The 23,011-nt window shown below is 41.5% G+C and overlaps 1 protein-coding gene across 1 annotated transcript; it reads right to left on the bottom strand.

The window, feature by feature from the left end:
• Nucleotides 1-13,812: 13,812 nt before the first annotated feature.
• On the bottom strand, nt 13,813-14,304 carry LOC143269157 (large ribosomal subunit protein eL42-like). The gene has a single exon (XM_076553866.1). The coding sequence runs from the start codon at nt 14,219-14,221 to the stop codon at nt 13,901-13,903; it is 321 nt and encodes a 106-aa protein (XP_076409981.1). The 5' UTR covers nt 14,222-14,304; the 3' UTR covers nt 13,813-13,900.
• Nucleotides 14,305-23,011: the final 8,707 nt, after the last annotated feature.

The following is a 23,011-nucleotide window of genomic DNA, read 5'->3' on the forward strand; positions in this document are numbered from 1 at the left end:
TAAACAATTCATCAAAAAGGAAATGAAATGAGAGAAATGCAAATAAGCTCCAAAGTGAAATCTCATTTCTCACCTATCAGATAGGCAAGGAGCCAAAGTTTTTATTGCATAATCTGTTGGCGAATATATTGGGAACAAGTGTTCTCATGTATGTTGGTAAGAAAAGGTATTGGTTAAACACTTTGGAGTGTGATTTTGAAATGCCTATCATAGCTACAAATATTCACACTCCTTGGCCAAGCGTACATTCCAAGATTATCTCACAGATTTACCCACACACCCCCGTATAGAATATGAAAGCACAAGGTGATGTATATACCTCTTTTTTCATAACAAACTCCTGGATCCAGATTAATGTTCTTCGAATCTGATGAAACTGCCAACTTCGCAACTCCAAAACACACACACCCACGAGAGAGAGAGAGAGAGAGAGAGAGAGAGAGAGAGAGAGAGAGAGAGAGAGAGAGAGAGAGAGAGAGAGATGCATGTGACCCTAAATCTCAAATTTCAGGGAGGTGCGAAGTGTAATACACGATTACTGCTAAGACCTATCAAATTGCCTTTTACTCTCAAAAGTCTCTGTCAATATGAATAAGAACTTGATTGTTGCAATGGATGGAATATTTCTACCCCAGCTAAATTCACATGCTGAAATCTTCTCTTTGGATTGGAGCTATCATGGTGGGATCAGCATTCCATTCAGGAAGGACCCTACAAGGTTCATCTGACTCTTCCGTCGTGTAAGAATACATTCATTACTCAGCAGCCTGAAACCTAAGAGAAGGTTCACAGAATATGGTCCTATTTGCACCCTGATCTTGGACTTGTGGCCTCCAGAACTATGCAAATTAATTTTGTTGTTTAAACAAGCTACTCAGAGCTGGGCAGTGGTGGCACAAGTCTTTAATCTCAGCATTCAGGAGGCAGAGGTAGAGGCAGGTGGATATCTGTGCCACCCTGGTCTACAGAGCGAGTTCCAGGACAGTGAGGACTATACAAAGAAATCCTGTCTCAAAGAAAAAAAGAGAGGAGGAGGAGGGAGGGAGAGAGAGAGAGAGAATACATTGCTGAGTATCTTCTGAAACAAGCCATTCAGTCCATAGTTCTTGTTCTAACCACTCAAAGTGAGTAACATAGTCACCCAAGATATATTTCTTCTTGGAAGTAAGGTACAGAATCAGAGCAGGCATGGCAGAGAAAGTGAGTTTAAATGAAGGACAAGAGAAAGGAAGAGCAACATGTTGCTTCTCAGCCAACCTGGTACTTACTTCTCAGTTCTCCTTTGACCCTATGGAAGTTATAAACTGTAAATTATAAGTTTCTGACTCAGGCAGCCTAAGGTCCAATCTTCACTGTTTTATATAAAGGTTATATGATCATGGACAATTCCTTAACCTCTTTCTTCCTCTGGTCCCTCATCTGTAAGACAGTCCCATCAATACTAATCTCACAAGCTTATCTTAAAGAGCAAGTGATGTAATCAGACTCCTGCAAAGCACTATGGGTGCTTTAGAGTCCCTGTGATCCTGGAGCTTGTGTGTGGCTCCATCTAGACCTTGGCAAAATCAACTCACACTGAAAGGTGTAACTGCCGAAGAAATGACTATAGGATTTTATATCACCTGTAGTCACTCAGCAAACATTACATTGAGCATTTACTTTTAAGGCTCTGAATTGAGGTTTAGGGTAATAAGATTATAAACATTATACAAAACAGAATAAATCTAAGGTAAGCTGCCTTTAAGCACGCATGTGTTCATTTTCTTATAAGTTATTGATTACATGTGTTTTGTCTTTGGCATTTTGAGACAGTTTTATGTAGCCCAGGCTAGCTTTAAACTCCGTTCACGGCTGAAAAATGACCTTTAACTCCTAATCTTCCTACATCTACTCCCAGGATGCTGGGATTGCAGGTGTGGGCTGCCACAGCTGGTGTACGCTGCTCTGAGGATCCAACAAGAGCTTTGAGCATGCTAGGCAGGCACTCTCTGCTCACTGAGAGCTACATTCCCAGCCCGTGGTGTTAGTAGGGATCCATGGCCTCACACATGCTGAATAAGGACTCAAACACCAAACTACAGGCTCGGCTCACATTAAGGCATTTTTGTTTTGTTTTGATTTGTTTGTTTGTTTTTCGAGACAGGGTTTCTCCATGTACTTCTGATGCCTGTCCTGGATCTCACTCTGTAGACCAGGCTGGCCTTGAACTCACAGAGATCCTCCTGGCCCTGCCTCCCAAGTGCTGGGATTAAAGGCATTTTTTTTAAATCTTGATTAAATTCGGGGGAATTTATTGGGAGCTCAGTTTCCAATAAATCTGCTCATCTTTTGAGTATCTCACAGCCTAACAAGTACTGCAGTACTGCAGATCAGTCACTAGTGCTGAACAAGAAGGGAGCAAATAATGAACTCACGTGGTCAAGACCAAATTGGCACTGGAGTAGACTAGGATTAAAACCGGTTCTGCCACTTTTTATATGTGACCTGGGGCAGGATCCCTAAACTTTCTCTCCATGAACTCTTTACTTTTAGAATGATTGCACTGGCCATCTGCTTCAAGGGGGAGGGTGAGTGATAGGCAGCTGTGGTCACGTGAGACTGAGAAAAACTCATGTTCTGTTCACTGTATCCTTCCTATTTCTCTGGATTTAAATGAAGACTGTTTTTTTTTTTTTCCCCTAGGCATGTCATAGCTTCTTCACCTGATATATCTACATTCTGTAATTTGTCTTTGCTGGAATAGTGTTTTCTAAAATGTATGGATAAAAAAAAAATAGTGACTTAGGATATCATCACTAGCCAGGATATAAACTAACTGCCCTCGGGAGCCACAGAGCCAAGTCTTGGTTCAGGTGTTTTCGAGACTTCCTATTTAGGCAAGGGCCCGATGTAGAAGACATAATTTTTTATAATCCGGCTCTGAGGACACAGCTCGGGGATGCGGCTATAAAGAGACTGGCTCCGTGCCACAGGAACTTGTTTCTCAGGACAAGAGCCCAGTCGGTGGGAACTCACTTGTAAATGCCTTGGAACTCCACACTCCTTCGGGCACCAGGGCCTCTGGGCCCCGGGTGCCTCCTCCTTTACAGTTACATTCCAGACCCCCAGATCTGCAAAGCTCTCTGCATATGGGCATTTGATTTGGGACTGTAGAATGCCAACGCTGGAGGTAACTTCGATAATAGATTCATCTCAAGATTTTGTTTGTTTGTTTTTGAAAGGAAAAGTTGTAAGGCAGCTAATTTCCTTAATCTCGGGGCTTTTAACATCACGTGTTCCCGTGGGGGGGAAACACGTTTGGGACGATTAGCTGAGAACAGATCTCCAAAGCAGGTATTTTTAGGAATCTTGGGTAGTATTTTAATGTCAGCTTAAGAAACGAAGTTATTTGTTTCTTTTCGTTGCTAGGCAACATGTTGGATCTGATTTGGTTTCCGGACATTTTTTTTTTAAACAGTGCTGCGATTATAACAATAAAACAGCACCATCTTTTTCTCAACTTAATATAAAAACATCCAAGAACGGCCAGCTTTGATGAGAGTCGCTGTTACTTAACGGATTTTTTTTTTCTCCCATTGTTTTCTGCGTCTTTATTTCAGAATCCTGGAACTACATGATGTACTCTCAAAACAATAACTTACGCTTCATGGTGCATTAGGCTAGATGGCTATTTTAGGATACATGGCCAAGGCAAATTCAAGTCCTCAGCTTTGCAGTCTTTTCCTGGAGCTCCTTTACGCTATGATCTTTGTGCTCAAGAGCCGGTGACATGGTGTTATATTTTCTAAGAAGGCCCCCGGGCAACATGTTCCCTTCGAGGCTTTTACTTCAAGTGGTGAAAATGTATTCCGTTGAATCACAGTGATCTCTCTCTCTCTCTCTCTCTCTCTCTCTCTCTCTCTCTCTCTCTCTCTCTCTCTCACACACACACACACACACACACACACACACACACAGAGAGAGAGAGAGAGAGAGAGAGAGAGAGAGAGAGAGAGAGAGAAGCAGGCCCCAACAAGAGAGAAACTAATCTAAACACCAAAAATGGCTCTAAGAACAGGAGTGTGTCCTGGGACTGGAGGGTAGAAAATATTCTGACTAAGAAAACTGGGCCCTGGAAGACTACAGACTTTAGAAGAAAAAAAATCTCCGGTTTGAGGAGGGTGTGTGTGTGACAGGAGCTCTTAAAAGTTTCTTGGTAGAGCTTTAGCTGCATGTGAGCGAGCTTGTTGGGGAGCTTTGCAGCCGTTCGCCTTTTAGGTCGGCACAAATGAGAATAAAAAAGACGACATTAGTAAATTAAAGAATGACAGAAGACAGACACAGAGAGAGAGGGAAAAAGGGGAGAGAGAGAGAGAGGGAGAGAGGGGGAGAGAGAGAGAGAGAGAGAGAGAGAGAGAGAGAGAGAGAGGGAGAGAGGAGAAAGAGGGGAGAGAGGAGAGGAGAGAGCGACTTTTGCTGTGAAGTGTTTTTTCTAAACCCTTCCCCAGCAAAGACACTCTGAATTAGAACTCTTAGTTGGACACATCAAGTTGCTCGTCATCGGCTCATTTTGGGGTGTTCAGCCCGTGGCCTGCTCTCTGAGAGCTGCATCTCCCAAGCCTCAGGTTTTCTGTGAGACACGTCATTCCTCCTTGGCAGGAAGCTAATTGGCTCAGAGTTGAACATCTGATCCTCCTGCTGGTCCCATCACATCTTCTCCCCCTGGAGAGCTTGAACGGTCACTGAACCAATAGTCAGCAAGAGTTTAAAAGATGCGCCTGGGTCTGGTGACCGCTGGATGCACCTGAGCCAAAGAGAAATAACAAGGAACCAGACTTGGGAAAGAAGGCAATAACAGACATTCAGAGCTAGCAGAGCTACGCGGCCACGCGACTAGAGAAGGCAATCTGAAGGCCAAGAACTCGAGAGAACCAATCTTTTTTATTAATTGATAAACAATTGTTCACATTTTCATAAAGCACAGATACGGTTTTCTACAGTGAGTCCTTCAGAGCCTCGGACTCTTGCAATAAATTCGCCATCATTTAAGATGCCCGGTAGGCTCGCTTCTCTAGGACACCAGAGTCTAAAAGCTACTTTAAAAAAACACTACCCAGATGTACACACGCACAGCTAAGGGGTCAGGCCCCCAGCTCACCCAGCTCCGACTAAACCCTCCATTACTCTAAGCCTTTGTATTTCAGTGCAATTCATTTTTAAATACAGTATGCAGAGACTCGGAGAAACTAAATCTCTCGTTTGAGTCCTTGCAAACGATGAGCTAAAATGAAGAAGGAGAGAGTTCTTGGGCAAAACTCCAGATGAGAAGTGTTCCTCTAAGGCTGGAGCAATCGCTCATTCAGCCAAGTGCTGGCTGGGCAAGAGTGAAGAGCTGCGTTCAATCTCCAGAACCCATGGAAGAAAATCAGATGTGGTGGCCTGCGATTTTAATACTAGTGCCCCAGGGAGCAGAGACAGGTGGATCCCTGGGGCTCACTAGCCTAGTCATTGAGCCCCAAGCCAATGAGATGCACTGTCTCAAAAATTAAGGTGCATGGCATCTGAGAACACCTGAGTTTTCCCTCTGCCTTTCATATGTACATCCATATACATATTCAGGTACATTCACATGAACATGAACACACACACACATGTACATTCACATGCACACATACCGATACATTCACACACACACACACACACACACACACACACACACATACACAGGTACATTCACCATTCACACACACACTACCATTGTAAGAATCTGAAACTAAGAATAATAAGTCTGAGCGCCTGTAAACACCCTCTTACGACCTTCTGAGGTAGGGATCAGAGGCCCAAATGGAGAAAGAAACTATCATACATGGACCCACTATAAAGCAAATTGTTGGGGCCGCAAAAGAAATTGTATCTGGTAGCCCTTGCCTCCAAGGTGAGCCCTACCACTTGCAAATTACTTCAGTGACTGAGAACTCCATGCCCTCTGAGCTCAGCCAATCACTTGGTTTCTGATGGTTACTCCCTTACAGATATATGTGGCAACAAGTCAGGGCTAAGAGCTTTGAGTCTGAATCCAATGGCTCGCTGGATTTCCTTGGCTTTCTCCCTGCAGCGGGAGCAATCTGAAAACACAGAAACCCAAGGCAACCATAGTGCTGCATGGTCGGGACTCTTGTTCTCCAGGGCAGACTCATTGCTTTGCTTGGCTACCTCTTTGCTCCGTGCTCTTGAGGATATCCAACACTGTGGGATGTCTTTCTGTAGGCTGTGAATATGTGTGGCTCCCATTGGATAATAAAGCTATTTTGGCCTATGGCAAGAAAGCTTACAGCCAGGCAGGAAATCCAAGCAGAGATACAGAGAGAAGAAGGGCGAAGAGGGGAAGAAGCCAGCCTGCCCCCCAAAGAGCAATAAGATGTCAGCAGACTGGTCATGCCATGGCCATGTGACAACATATAGATTAATAGGAATGGGTTAACTTAAGATGAAAGAGCTAGCTAGCAAGAAGCTGAAGCCATAGGCCATACAGTCTGTAATTAATATAAGCTTCTGTGTAATTATTTTATAAGCAGCCGCAGGACCGCAGGTGGGAGAGATTCATTCTGACTGCTGGGGCAAGGCAAAACCAGAGAAATTTCTAGCTACAATCCAAGGTTTGGACAATGTTCAGGTGCCTGGATATACAGACAGGGTGCCTCTGGAGCAAGTGGGAACTTACCAGCCCTTGGGAATCACACCTTCTTAGAGTCGGCACTGGCTCCAGGTACGAAAGTAAGAATTTGCTAGGGTGAATTCAGCCCTACAGCCCACAGCACCACCAGCCTGGATATAAGGAAGAGACAAGAACAAGGGTAATCTTTAGTTCATCTCCCTTCTCTTTTTACTTTTCTTCTTTAAGTCCTGTGATTTTTAGATTTTTAGGATAAGTTTCTATTGCTATTTTTATATTTTGTCTTTTATTCCTAACCTTATATAAGGTTATGTATGTAATTGCAAATCTAAATTGGATTTTTTAATCTCTTTTTCTTCTACTTCCTTATAACACTTTCCTTTTCTTCCTCTTTTCCTCAACCTTGCTGCCGCTTGCCCTTTCTCCTTCCTTTTTAAAAATCTTCATTATTTTATTGATTATCATTATTACTATTCAGAGTTCAGTCTATATTACTTTTTTCCTTATTTTCTTTGGTTGTCGGTGATTTGATGGTTGTCTTCCATAGCTGAGACTAGCTTTGGACTTCTGATCCTCCTGCCTCCACTTCCCTAGTGCTAGATCACAGGCTAGAGGCATCTGGTCTCTGTCTCTATTGCGTCCCTGTGGCCGTGTGTTCCAGCCCTATGGCTGATACAGATGTTCATGCTCTCCTGAGTGGAGCTAAGGACTGAGCCCTGCAAAGAGGACTGCTTGTTCATAGAAGTCTGGAAAAGACATCTATTCCAAATATGCATGTCACCACAAAGGAATATGAAAAATAGGGACAATAGGAGACGACGTGAACCCTCCAAAATGTTGTAACTCTTTAACAAAATTCTGGAGATATTGAAGTAGGTGAAATGCCAGAAACATAAGGTATAGTTTAAGATTATTTGAAAAATGATCAATAGCTTCAAACAGGATGCAAATAAATAAATGAGTGAAACAAAAAAGACAATATAAGGCATGATAGAAAAATTCAGCAATGAGGGATTCTGAAAATTTCTGGAAAATTTCAATTCTTGGAAATGTAAAGCTCAATGGATAACTAAAAATTCACTGGATAAGCCGGGCGGTGGTGGCACACGCCTTTAATCCCAGCACTCGGGAGGCAGAGGCAGGAGGATCTCTGTGAGTTCGAGGCCAGCCTGGGCTACAGAATAAGTTCCAGGAAAGGCGCAAAGCTACACAGAGAAACCCTGTCTCCAAAAACCAAAAACCAAAAAACAAACAAACAAACAAACAAAAAAAAAAATTCACTGGATAACATCATGAATAGAATAATCCAAGTAGATAAAATATTAGCATAGAGAATTATTGTATTGAAATATTAATAAAGAAAAGCTGGGACATGATTAAGACACCAAACTTAGGGGTTGTTTGTATAGAAGAAGGTGTTGATGCAGATTAAGGATATAGAAAACCTATTTAATGATATAGTGGCATGATTCTCCAAGTCTAGGGAAACACATGTGTATCCAAAGTCAAGAGTCAAATGGAACTCCAAGGTGACATGACCAGAAAAATAAATTGCCGTGGGATATTGCAAAGTGTGAAGAGGGTAGAACAAAGATTTAGAAAGCTGTGAGAGGAAAGCAGGAAGTTATTTGCAAAGGCAAGATCATCAAAGAAGATTTCTCAGCAGCAGCCTGAAAGCCCTGACGATCAGATCGTGGAGTGATATAGTTCAAGTCCTGAAATGAAACAGCAAGATTTTTATATCCAGCAAAGTTATCCATTGTAATCAAAGAAGAAATAAAGATATTCCAAGATAAACACAAATATAATTTGTGGCTACCAGCCAATAGCAAAAGATACTTTAAGAAATACCACACAAAGGGATATACAACAAAAGCTCAGAAAAAAAAATATTACTGGAAACATAAATAAGAATTGGGAGTTAATCAAACCTTATTCATTCAGAATTGCAGCAAACTTTTTTACAATAAATAAAAGAAAGGGAGGAGAACACGGAGTATTTGAAACAATCAAATTAATGGCCAACACACTGAGAAAGAAATTAGGGAAACACGCCAATTCACAACTGCTTCAAAAAGAAATCTATGAACACACCTAACCAAGGGGATAAAAGTACTGTACAGTGGAAAATTTAAACCAACAAAGAAAGTTGAAAAGACACTAGAAGCCCTCCCGTGTTTGTGGATTGACAGAGTTAGCTTTGTGAAATCACTAAATTACCAACAGAGCTCTAATAATTCAGTGCAATCCCTATTAAGATTCCAATGGTATGCTTCCCACAATTTGAAGGAAAAAAAAAAAAACACTTTTCTTTTTCATCATTTCACTTGGTTAGAATGGCTAACATAAAGAAAATAACCCTCCCAAACATCCCAAGTGCTTGGAGAGGAAGGGAACTCTTAATGCTGTTAGTAAATTAATCTAGCCACCATGTAAATCAGTGTGGAGTTCCCTCAAAATACTAAAAAGGGAACTACGTAAGATGTTACACAGCATGCCTGGTTTTAATCCCAAAGGAATGGAAGCAAGCATACAATAAAGATCCCTGCATTTTATTACACTGGTCACAACAGCCAGGCTGTGGAATTGGCTTAGATGCCTATCTATGGATAAATAAGTAAAGAAAGTGTAATTTATATGATGTGTTTTGTATACTATGTAAGATGTAATATATATATACATATATATAAAACAAAATATATATTATATAATTCTTCCATAAAGAACAAAATTATGCTTATAAAAAAATGGACTCAATGGGATAAATAATACAATCACAAGTATTTAATTTATTTTACTCTTTATTATTATTACTATTACTATGATGATGGTGTGTGTGTGTGTGTGTGTGTGTGTGTGTGTGTGTGTGTGTGTGCTACTATATGAGATTAATCAGGGAAGAGGCTGAGAATCAGGACAAGACATATGAGAGGGAGGAGAATGGGAACATGTAGACAAATTTCTAAACAGTCTTATTAAATAAGAAACACAGAGCCAAATACAGAGGTGCAAACTGTAGAGATCAGAGCAATAGCCGCCAACTAACCTTAGCTTACCACCTCACCATAGCTTCCCAAGAGAGCCTCTTCCTGTCTAACCTGCGCCTTTATTGCCTTGCTGTTCTGCCTTCTCATTGGTTCTTAGCCCAGCTACCTCACTTCCTCATCACTGCCTGTCTCTACAGACCTCCAGGTCTCTATGGTTGGTACTGGGATTAAAGGCGTTTATCACCATGCTTGGCTGTGTCCTTGAACACACAGAGACTCTGCCTGCCATGTGATTGGATTAAGGGTGTGTGCTGCCACAGCCTGACTTCTGTTTATGGCTAGCTATGACCTCTGATCTCCAAGCAAACTTTATTTGTTAACATACAAATAAAATATCACATTTCAGCACAAATAAAATATCACCACTGGAACATGTTGTTGGTTGGTTTTTGGCTGTTTTGGGGGAAGGTCCACTATCCAGCTCCCAAATAAATCACACATAGAGGCTCATTATTACTTATGAATACCTGGCCTTGTTTCTTGCCAGCTTTCCTTAACTTAAAATTATCCAGTCTATCTTTTGCCTCTGGGCTTTTCCCATTCTCTTACTTCTGTAAATCTTACTCTTACTCCATGGCTTGCTGTGTAGCTGGATGGCTGGCCCCTGATGTCCTCCTCCTTCTCTGGCCCCTTCCTCTTCTCTTCCCCATATTTCTCCTCCTATTTATCCTGCCAACCCAGCCTATTTCTCTCTCCTGCCTCGATATTGGCCGTTCAGCTCTTTATTAGACCATCAGGTGTTTTAGCCAGGCAAACTAACACAGCTTCACAGAGTTAAACAAATGCAACATAGACAAAGATAACACACCTTAAAATAATATTCTACCACAGGAACAATCATAAGCCATTCTATGCATTCATAAAATATAACATTACCAATGACTTTGCTAATGAAAAGATGCTGAACATGACATGCTTCAGGATGACCAACTCTGAAGAGGCAATGCTGTGCCACAGCAACAGGAATTATGAAACAAATTCTGTGTAAAATGGGAGACAGTGGACATCTCCCTGCATTTTCAAAGCCAAGACTGACTATAACAGTCTCTCCCACAGTATCACCTATGTGCAGAATTAGGAGAGTGACCAAAAGGAAATGTACCTCAACCATCCCGAGGGAAAGTATCTTTTCACTTTTTTTTTTTTTTCCAGAGCTGAGGACCAAACCCAGGGCCTTGTGTTTGCTAGGCAAGGGCTCCACCACTGAGCTAAAACCCCAACCCCAGGAAAGTATCTTAGTTAGGGTTTCTATTGCTGCGACAAAACCCCATGACCAAAAAGCAAGTTGGGGAGAAAAGGGCTTATTTGGCTTACACTGCAGCATTGCTGTTCATCACTGAAGGAAGTCAGGACAGGAATTCAAACAGGGCAAGATACCAGAGGCAGGAGCTGACACAGAGTCCATGGAAGAGTACCACTTATCAGCTTTCTTTCCCTAGCTTGCTCAGCCTGCTTTCTTATAGAACCCAGGACCACTAGCCCAGGGATGGCACCACCCACCATGGGCTGGGCCCTCCCCTATTGATCACTAATTGAGAAAATGCCTTGAAGCTGCATCTCGTGGAGGCATTTCTTCAACTGAGGCTCCTTCCTCACTGATGACTCTAGCTTGTGCCAAGTTGACACACAAAACCAGCCAGTACAGACAGGAACACTTGTTTCCTGAGCCTGCTTTCTGAAAGTTCTATTAGAGCAAAATGTCAGAGCTGTAGTACCTCCGCACAGTACCTAGTACCTGGGAGGGCAACAAACACTGTTGAATAAATGGGTTCCAACCTCTGTGACATAAATCATGAAAAACAGTAAGACAGAAATGAACATCTGCGTAATACAGTGAGTTACATGGAGAGCGCAGGAGTGTTCCAATAGCAGATATGATCAAGTAGAAGAAAGATTATGAACTCAAAAGCAGGTCAATTGGAATTACACCATGAGCAGATAAAAAAAAAAGAAAGAAAGAGAGAGAGAGAGAAAGAAGGAAGGAAGGAAGGAAGGAAGGGAGGGAGGGAGGGAGAGAGAGAGAGAGAGAGAGAGAGAGAGAGAGAGAGAGAGAGAGAAAGAGAGAAAGATGCAAAGGCATTGAAAATGTCCACAAGACGCACACACAAGAATGCAGATGTCCTCAGAGGTCAGAGACACTAGATGGTCCTAGAGCTGGAGTTACAGGTGGTTGTGAACCACCTAATAAGGGTGCTGGGAACTGAACTCGGTTCTTTTGGAAGAACAGCAAATGCTCTTAGCCACTGAATGGATCATCTCTCTATTCCCCCAAATTTTCTAGTACAATATTTTTATAAGTTTTTGAGAACTTCATAAAATATATTTTGATCATAGTTACTCCCTACTCCTCCCCCAGGCCCCCCAGATCCATGCTCATCTTTCTATACCCCCAACCTGTATCTTTTTTTTTTTTTTTTATAACGCACTGAATTCAATTTGTGCTGCCCATATACTACTGGGTATGGGATCATCCACTCATAGACTTGCTAAGGGCCACATCTTTAAGGAAAGCTGGCTCTTCCTCCCCTGAAAACCATAAAGTGTCCATAGCTCCTCAGTTAGGGTGAAGGTTCATGAACCCCTTCCCTCCCATGCTGGACTGTTAGGTGGCTTGATCTTGTGCATGTCATCACAGGGGCCATGAGTTCATGAGTACAGGAGTCCTGTCGTGTCCGGAAGACACCATCTCACTGTGGTCCTCCCTGACTTATGACTCTTAAGATATTTCCACCCCTCTTCCATGATGGTCTCTGAGCCTTTGAGGGAGGTATAATACAGTAGTCCCGTTTGTGGCTTAGCACTCCCCTAACATTCACTCTCTCCAGTTAGCAATTGTGAGTTTCCACATTTATTATCATTGACTGCACAGAGAAACTCCTCTGATGAGGTCTGAGAGCTACACTAGTCTGTAGGTATGGAGACACCAATTTAGAGAACAGTTTGGTATTATGTGGTAACAGGTTCATGCCTAGGGCCTATGAACACCCCAACCATTGGTTTGGGGCTAGAATGACACTACCAGACATTTGCTTTCTCTTGTAGAGCAAGCCTTAAATACAACCAGAAATAGGTCGGCTACCTCCATAATACTTATGCTACTATTTCACCCATGGACAAACCTTGACACACTAGTTATTATTGGAGTTCACAGGGTTCACAGCTAGGTAAGACTGTGGGTGACCACCCCTTTCTCAACGTAGCACCTTCAAGTACTATGCAAGCTAGCAAGTGGGGGGGGAGACACTTTCTGGTCAGTGACAACTTCATTTCTCCATCCATGCCCTGTGACCAAAGTGGGTGGTGTCTTGAGCAATGGCGTCGTACCATCAAGTTTTTGTGGGCAGCCAAGAGCAATCACAATAGCCTACATTATTCTTGGGACACCTCTCATTGACAATTTGACAGGAAGTATCGCATGCCCGCTTTTTGAAATATTTTTTGACTACTTCTTATTTGCACACAGTGTATTGTGATACTACTCCCACCCCCACACAGGCCCCTCTCACCTCTCACTTCTTCTTTTTTTTTTTTTTGGTTTTTCGAGACAGGGTTTCTCTGTATAGCTTTGCGCCTCTCCTGGAACTCACTTGGTAGCCCAGGCTGGCCTCGAACTCACAGAGATCCGCCTGCCTCTGCCTCCCAAGTGCTGGGATTAAAGGCGTGCGCCACCAACGCCCAGCCGCCCCTCTCACTTCTGTTCACTCCCTCTCCTTCCAACTAGCTGCATTTCTACTTTTATGTGGTGTGTGTGTGTGTGTGTGTGTGTGTGTGTGTGTGTGTGTGTGTGTGTGTGTGTGCTGGTCTTGTGCAGGTGTGCTACTGTCTTTTAACTGATAGTCTTAAAATCTAGAAGGCTTATTTTAACATAATCATCTCTTTAAAGATCACACCTCCACCCTTCACACTCTGAGGTCCCATGATCCGGGCTTGGACAGATAAATGAGGCCACAATTCAGCCGGCAGCACTTGTCTACTCTAAATGTTGATTTAGAGCAATAGCCACCAGCCTGTCTTTCAGGAAGCTGGTTCTTCTAGGTCAATCATTAGGAGACACTACACAGAATCTTCCAGATTAATGGTGTCCTGTGGAATACATAGAAGCATTAGAGCCTATTTTTTTTTTTTTCAGTAACAATAACTTTATTTTCTAACAGGCAATTTGCCTACTGCTTCAGTATTTTCCTCTCAGAAAACACAAGTTTTAGAACTGGATCACTTGGCCCTTTCTCTTCTTGTCTCCTCCCAGTTCAAAATGCTTGCACCTCTTAATGGCCAGCATCCTCTTGGATCTGCAGTTGGGCTCGACACACTCAAGCCTGAGCACAATCTTCTTTGTGGTTTTGGCCTTCTTTCGGAAAATTGGCTTTGTCTGCCCACCATAACCACTCTGCTTCCGATCGTAGCGCCGCTTTCCTTGGGCGTACAGGGAATCCTTGCCGTTCTTATACTGGGTCACTTTGTGAGGCTGATGCTTGCCACATTTCTTACAGAAAGTCCTCCGGGTTTTAGGTACGTTGACCATCTTTGCAGTAGAGGTGTCTATGCGATGAAAACGAGAGACCCGGCGTCCGCGGTCGCCGCTGCCACCGCACGAGCCGAATGGGAAAGGGCGCATTAGAGCCTATTATATTAACTCTAAGATCTGCATGGCTTGCTCATTAGAGCCATAATATTCCTTTTATCTTAAGAACATATGCACGATTTAAAATCATATCTAACTGGAGTATTGTCCAGTATGGAATCCAGCATGTGCTTTTTGGAATCAGCTCTCTCCTGCTCTTTTTTTTTTTTTTTTTTTTTAAATCTCTCAGGCTGATTTTTTTTTTTTTTTTTTTGGCTTTGTTTTGTTTTGTTTAAATTCTTTCATTTGCTTTTGCCCTGGGCTCCAATTCCCAGGAGTGGAAACTACTTTGTCTACATCATATACAATCTTCCTAGAGATTAATAAAAAGTCGGCTGGTAGGAAAAAAAAAATGCACCCTTTCAAATTCTCTGCTTTCTCATCAATTCATGATTTCCTTCAGGGCAAATTCTTGTTGCTGACCTCTATCTAATAATGACCCACCCCAGGGAGAGGTTCCATGTATTCAGTCATGTCATAACCAAACCATGGAATCTACATTTGCCCCTCTTTTCTTTAGAATAAGGTAATGTATTTGTGTGACAGGGTGCCTGGGTAGCCAGACCTTTGTTAGACAACAGATTCATTTCTGTATAAAAACATTCATGAGGGGAGAAGACGGAGTTGTTTTTTCTCTTCAAAAACATTTTCATTGTTTTGGAAACAAAATCAGCTAAGTAATTATTTTCAAATCCTTTTTTTTCATGGCTGTTTTATGTTACTGAAAGACAATTGTTGTATCAGATTACATACTGGCATTGCACAAAGAATCCATATACTGAAAGAATTGTTGCTTAAAATATAAATAATTAAAAGGTTTACCCAGCAGCTGCCAAAATTCCACATTTAAAAAAAAAAATGTTACGTGGAATTCTCTGAAATCTCTGAATTTTTATGACCTAAATGCTTTTATTGTTGTTAATTGTGTATCAGAAAAGTGGTTTTGGGGACTATGATATTAATATAGTTGGAGTCAGGAAGATGGGTCCGCGAGGAAAGTGCCTGCCATGCTACCATGAGGTCGTGAGTTCATATCCCCAACATGCGTGCATAGCCAAGCAATGGTGGACACATCTGTAACTTCAGCAGTGGCAGCCTGGTGGTGGGAGTGGGTCCCGGGAGCTTATTGACAAGCCAGTTTAACCAACTGTTGAGTTCCAGACTCAGTGAGAAACCCTGTCAATAAATAAATAGATAGATAGATAAATGTAAGTAGGTAAGTAAATAAATAAATAAGGTAGAGAGTGATAGAAAGGGTACCTGAGTGGAAATGGATGGGTACCGGGAGCTTATTGACAAGCCAGTTTAACCAACTGTTGAGTTCCAGGCACAGTGAGAAACTCTATCAATAAATAAGAAAGAAAGAAAGGAAGAAAGAAAGAAAGAAAGAAAGAAAGAAAGAAAGAAAGAAAGAAAGAAAGAAAGAAAGAAAAAAAGGAAAGAAAGAAAGAAAGAAAGAAAGAAAGAAAGAAAGAAAGAAAGAAAGAAAGAAAGAGAGAAAGAAAGAAAAAGAGTGATAGAGAAGATACCTGAGGTTGACCTCTGGCATCCACATGCATGCACATATATGCGCATGTGCGCACATACAAACTGTGTCCTCACACAGACACTATACATACACACATTTAAAATAAAATAATGCACATGTATGAGTATCCATGACCACTGCTGGGAAAAAAAAAAAAAAAAAAAAACCGACACTGTACATACTTAAGGCCAGAATCCAAACTCTCTGGAAAGCTGAACCACATAAATATAGAACAGCCCCACACTTCACACTCGTCACTACATAGTTGGGGAACTATGCGGCAGTTAAACAAAGAAACTAAACATGTAGGGCCTGCTACATTTAAATATTTAAGTGCCACGTTCAAACAAATCATTTTGTAGCCTAGAGAATTTCCAAGGCAAAAAAGCAAAGTCTAAGCCTTTTTGTAGAGCACCTTTTTCTCCCCCCCACTGAGAGTTTGAGCTTCACACAATAATGCTTTTCATGTCAGTACTTTCTCCAAATGTTTTCGACTTTCTGAGAGGTTACATTGTTTTGTAAGAATAAACTGTAAGTTTTCCAAAGAGCCTCCTTTCTCCCACTCAGCTGCCCCGGGGGAGTTAGAGAGATTCTGCACACAACTTTATTTTCATTTCCCTCTCACCAGAAATGATCAAATAAGGACTGTTTTCCCACCAACATTTCTAGGGCAGGAGGCTCCGACAAGTATGACTCCAGACACCACCATCTCTTCTCTTCCCTGTTCGGGCCCATCGAGGGAGCTGGGGGTTGGAAGGTTATTTAACGAGCCCCAAACTGTGTGCGAATCAGGGCTCCGACAGCTCCAGGATGATTGCACAGTCCCGAGCCTGTGGAGAGAGGGGGGCATGCTGCGTCTCTTCTCAATTTCGCCACTAACAAGTGACCACAGGCAACAAAGGCTGTGGGATCCGAACAGTCTCTCTTCAGTGGTGGCCCCCTTCTTGCCACCAAAATAGACACTTGCGGGCTGCGTGAGTGTCAGCCTCCTGGTTCAAACAAGGATACTGCATATTCCATACTCTTTACTATTTTGGAGTTGCCATGGCAGGGAGCGAAGAGATATTTTTGTTGATGGAATGTCTTAACGGCACTCTTTGTTTGGGCCTTGCTGACTTTCTGAAGAGGGTTGCAGATCTGTGTGAAAATCCCGCTATAACTTTTTTTGTTCACTATCAACACTCCAAAATCCCCCAAGGAGGAATAATACGTACATTATTACGAGTGTGGGTGGATAGATGCTCAGGGTTTAAAGATAAAAGTTTTCAGTGAGCAAGATGGATGAAGTGGCGGAATTTTTAATGAGCTCTTTAATTCTCAGTCTTAACTCGTGGCTGATTCTCGGCTCCCCTCCCTTTCATCCCATTGACTTATGCCTTCTCGTTATTTGTTACTGTCTTGGCGTCTTAAAAACAGAATTGGTGTATTAGATTGAGCTGGGTGAGGGTGTCATTTAGAAAGCAACTAAAGCGTCTTAAAATAACAAGTTTTCCTCCCCCCCCCCTCCAAACACCGGATATCCTTTGTAGGTCACTCAGAGGCTTGCTCTATTTTACCTCCCTCTGGGAATCAGGTTTTGAAGTGGCTTCCATCTGAAAAAGGAATTGAAATTATGGACTGTGGAACAAATTGGCCCGTTGCCGGATCTTGTCTGACCTGGGAGCTAAGACTGTTTTTTTGTTTTGTTTTGTTTTGTTTTGTTGGTTTTTTGTTTTGTTTTGCTTTTAATGTTCTTAAAGAGTGGAGACTTCTTTCAGAAGAGGAATATTTGCTGCATTGAAAAGCACATGAAATTCAAATCTCTGCATCCATAAAAGTAGACTCACTGGATCCCAGCAGTCATGTTCATTCATGCTCGCCTCTGGCTGTTTTTGCATTACAGCAGCAGGGTGCTATATCTGCAAGAGAGATCATAAGGCCTCCAGAAACCTAACATATCTATTATCTGATTCTTTAAGAAAAAGAAAAGTTTGCTTGGGTGGCAACCTTAAGAAATAATGAAAAGAAGACGGTAAATCAGATGCATCCCAGGCTCCCACCAGCAGCCGAGGTTTTGGCTCAGGATTCAAAGCATGTCCAATGCACCAGTGAATCCAGAGGGTCCCACATCCTGAAGTTGATTTTCTTCCTGCACTTGGAAAAATATGGTCAACCCATTTTCAATTACACAGAGTAAAAGGATACATACAAACAACTATCACTACAGCAGAGATTAGAAATATTAGGAAAATTATATGCCAATATATCCTAAAATCTAAACAGGAATAATAGCTTTAAAATTAAAATAGAAAATATGAATATATTATAACCATAGAGCAAATCAAAATAACTAAAAACTTCCTGAAGCTGCACTAAAGGAAAAATTAAAAAAAAAAAAAAACCTACATACAAGTGTTTTCACAAGTGTGCTCTCAAAGTTTTACAGAAGAGGTATTTTTTTCCTCATGTAAATTATTTGGAAGAAACAAAAGAGTGAATATGTTAAGTGATTATGTCAATACAAATCCATATCAGAAAAAATACTGGGGGCTGATGAGATAGCTCGCCGGTCAAAAGGCATTCGCCACCAAGTTTGATACCGAAGACCCATGCAGTGGAAAGAAAGAACTGACTCTGTCATGTCCTGTGTCCTCTCTCCTTTACATACACCATGGTGGGAGTACACACACACACACACACACACACACACACACACACACACACACACACACAAGCGCATCCAAACACAGCTCTTTAAAGGCAGCCAGTGTCTCTGCTTCCTCCACACACAGCAGAGCCGAATCCGGGCGGGGCCAGACAGTCCCCCTTGTACAGTGCCACTGTGTGCATCATACACAGCAGGACTTGCATGTGTGACTTTTGATCATTTTCATCTCTGCATTTCTAAAACTCGCAGTCATCTGGGTTATGTAATGACCAACAAGCCAGTCTGAACAATTGAAAAGCAAAAGAGCTGAGATTCATAAACTTCTGATTCGTGTCCCAATTGGAGTATTTAAAAAGCAAGTAAAGCCAAGAGATTTAAAGGTTTGGGCCTATTTTGAGTGATTACACAGTGGAAAATAATAATGGATGACTCCTTTGGGAGTATCCACACTTTTGTACTGAAAGATCCAAGCATCACACTACAATTGCCAGTGTCCAGGTACTGTTCTAGAAAAAGAGGGATGATGGTACAGAAATTTGGACAAATGTACACTATAATCACATGAGAAGTAATGTTTGAAAAAAATTAAAACTCTGGACTGTTCAGAATTCCACAATAGAAAGTGGCTTTTGAAAGACAGGTGGCATGTGGCCTTATCCCTTTTCCATCAAGTGCAACTTTGGGCCACTGAAGTTTCATCCAACCACAGTCCTCGAATACAACTATCCTCTGGCAGCTGAGGGGCACACCCATGAGACTGTCAACCCTTGAGAGATGGGCTCAGGGAAGAAGGGGAGGGGGAGCAGCCCAGGAAAGACAGGTGCGCTGAACAGAGATTTCTAAGGCTTCTAGAGCCAGAACAGAGGTAGAAGGGGCTCTGGAAAATCATATCCTATATCCATGAATGTCATGCCCTGTGAGGAATAGTGCATTAGGGCATGGGCAAGCAGCAACTTCTGAGGCCCTCTTTCACGGCTGTTATTTTCCTTCACTATAGCATTTTAAAATTAGAATCCAAAAAAAGTCTCCTTTCCACATAATAATCAAACCACTAAATATATAGAATAAAGAAAAAATAATAAAAGCTACAAGGAAAAAGGCCAAGTAACATATAAAGGCAGACCCATCAGAATAACACCTGACTTCTCAGTGGAGATTCTGAAAACCAGAAGGTCCTGGACAGATGTTATGCAGACACTAAGAGACCATGGATGTCAGCCCAGACTATTATATCCAGCAAAACTCTCAATCACCATAGATGGAGTAAGCATTTTAAAATTATTTCTTTTATCTTTTGAGAGAATACTATAAATACATCATTTCTCCCTTCCCTATCCTCCCTTCAAACCCTCCCATAAACTTCTCCTTGCTATTTTCAAATTTGTAGCCTCTTTTTTCATTATTATATATATGTGTGTAATTATATGTGTGTGTATATATATATATATATATATATATATATATATATATATATATATATATATATATATATTCCTAAACAAATAAGTACAAGCTGCTCAGTCTGTATATTGTTACTTGTATGTATGTTTTCAGGGCTGACCATTTGATATTGAATAACTCATTAGTGTGCTATTTCCTGGAGGAGACTGTTTCTCCTGCTCTCCACATCCTTTAATTGCGTGTAGATTTTGTATGTAGGCATGAGGCCTCATGAGCTTTCCCTCCTCCATATTAGCATGTCTGTTGGTGTTGTCCTTGTCCAGCTCACCTTTAGGTAGTCATGTTAGTGAGATTTTATTGGTGTAGCTTCTGATATTACGAAGCAGCATAATCTCACCCAAGAAAACTACCTGTTTCTCTGGCTCTTAAAATCATCTAGACCCTTCTTCTGCCAAGTTCCCTGAGCTTCAGGTGCAAGAGCTATGTCGTAGATGTATCAGTTGGGACTGGACTCCACAACTGTGCATTTTGATTGCTTGTGACTTTCTGTAATGCGAACTTTCTGCTGTTGCAAAGAGAAGCCTTCTTGATGATGGGTGGAGACTATACTAATCTATTGGTGTAAGGATAAATATTTAGAATGTAGTTAGGGATTGTGCTGGATTAGTAGAGTGATGATTGTTGGTTCTCCCCCAGGATACAGAACTTCACTAGCCCTGGATAGTTGACTAGGTTTCCAGCACCAGACAAGGTTTTCCTCTTACTAAACAGGCCTTAGGTCCATTTAAAGAGTTGTTGGTTACCACCAAGGTATGTGGGCCACCACTGCACCCTTAGGAATATCATGCCATGCTGGTTATTGTTGTGGTTCGTAAGTGTCATAGCTTGGTAGAAATGTTGGTTACTTCCCTCCTTTGGAAGCTGTCATGGCACCTTCTGATCTCCGCCAAAAAAAAAATTAGTCCTCGGGGAGGGGATTTGCAATTCTCTTTTTTTATTTTTATTTTTGTTTGATTTTGATCATATACGATCCTTTTGAATTTTCCTCTATAAAGACTGTGAACAGCAGGGATCGGGGACCTCAGATGACAGTGTCTTTCCAATTGGTGACAGGCAACAGGTGCTCAGGCAAAGGAGGTTTCTAAGTATAGACACGTAAGATATAAAAGTCTCCTGCTCAATTCAGTGGGAGGTAAGGAAGGGGTAGGGGTGTTCTTGAATAACTGAGCAATGCAAGGATTCCAGAAATATCTGGTACTAGCTTTACTTATAAAATAAACGTGAAGTTTGGACATGAGGGCAGGGGATTTTCCGGTTAGGGAAATCGGCCTCCCTGAGAATGAATTTGTGACAGGTACACAGAGAACAAGCTAATAGCCCTTTGGGTATCCCAAGGAGTGGTGGTGGTGGTGGTGGTGGTGGTGGTGGTGGTGGTGGTGGTGGTGATGTATCCTTCAAGCCAAATAATATATCAGCATTACTTGGGAAAAGAAAAAGAATATTCACAATGATTTACTATATCTGGATAGATTCAAATTCACCAGTAAAAATAAATGCAAGTTTTGTCATTCTTATTTCAACAAGAAGTTTTAGAAAATATCAAAATCAATATATCCATTAGAAGACAAATTGCACCATACTTTATTAGTATTTTTGCAAAGCAGGCTTTAATAATAACAGTTAGTTCATACAATATTAAAGGTTCTGTTAGAGAGAAACTACAGTTTTGTTAACCCAAAACCAGATACCCATAAAATTGAAAAAAAAAAAAGATCATTGTCCTGATCAGGTTTAATTTTTCCCTAATTAGAAAATCAAGATAAAATGTTCTCAAAACATTCCATCAGCTTGTTTTTCCCAGATCCCTTTTGTGTGTGTGTGTGTGTGTGTGTGTGTGTGTGTGTGTGTGTGTGTGTGTGTGTTTTAAGGTAACACACCTAATAAGGTGTACAATGCTTCATTGGAAATCACTGGCCAAGCCTTTCAGCTGTAGCAGAATGGATACACTTCAGAACGGGGACCTGCTCAATCCTCTTTGAGAACGACAAAATACTGGAAACCAGTATTTGCTTTGGATACAAGAGAATCATGTAGAGTAACATTGTTTCAGCAAGACTATCTATCTCCGTGTAACACTATCAAATATGGAAAGAATAACAAAGTACCTTTTCAACCTTCCAAAAAAGAAGGAAAAAAGTAAGGAAGAAAATAAGGAAGGAGAATGAAAGAAGGGAGGGAGGGAGGGAGGGAAGGAGGGAGGGAGGGAGGGAGAAAGAGGCCTCATCAAAGGGAGGAAGAAGAAGGATGTACATTGTTACTGTCTCCTGCGTGGCTCTTCACCTCAAATAACCTAGTGTTACATTTATATTTAAGCTGAAGGGCACATCCATTTTACGCATTATACCAAAGCTTAACCTCCTCCACCCTTCAAGCAGACAAACTTTGCTGATTCCTTTGGGCTCCCTAGACAATGTGCAGCATCCAGGGTTACCAGCAATTCTAAACAAAGGCATTACTGTTTCAGGAGCGGTAGGGGGCCCATAACTCTCAATGTCAAAGACATTGACACAAGGCAATCTAGTTGCCATAACATGAATGTGATATTGACATTTTTGATTGCATATACAATTTGAAGAATACTAAGATTCTATGAAGATTCTCTCAAATATTTGCAATCTAGTTACAAGCTTGTTTCTATATGGTTTAAGCAACAGCAAGAAAATGCAACCCCAATGTGGAATAAATGATGCGGAAGCAGAAAGGAAACTATGTATTGGGCCCATGGCTTGATATGGAGCTCAGAGGCCTGGGGGTCTTTATAGCTTCACAAAATAGAGTTCTGAGCCACACCTGTCTGGAGTTTTATATGACGGAGAGACAAATTTGAATCATCGAGAGGCAGTTGCCTGAGGTTTCTACAACTCATAAGTAAACCTAATTCTGACACTTTCATTCATTCATTCGTTGTGTGTGTGTGTGTGTGTGTGTGTGTGTGTGTGTGTGTGTGTGTGTGTGTGTGGTGTGGTGTGGGTGTATTGTGTATGTATGTGTGTTATATTCCTCTCCTCCTATGAGAAGTTGCAAATTGCTTTGAAATAAACCGCATTGAATATTC

The sequence above is a fragment of the Peromyscus maniculatus genome, chromosome 18 (assembly GCF_049852395.1).
Source record: "Peromyscus maniculatus bairdii isolate BWxNUB_F1_BW_parent chromosome 18, HU_Pman_BW_mat_3.1, whole genome shotgun sequence".
Lineage (NCBI taxonomy): Eukaryota > Metazoa > Chordata > Mammalia > Rodentia > Cricetidae > Peromyscus > Peromyscus maniculatus.

What these genes read in the sequence shown, in the direction of transcription:
- LOC143269157 (XM_076553866.1), bottom strand. Translation starts at nt 14,221, where the DNA reads ATGGTCAACGTACCTAAAACCCGGAGGACTTTCTGTAAGAAATGTGGC.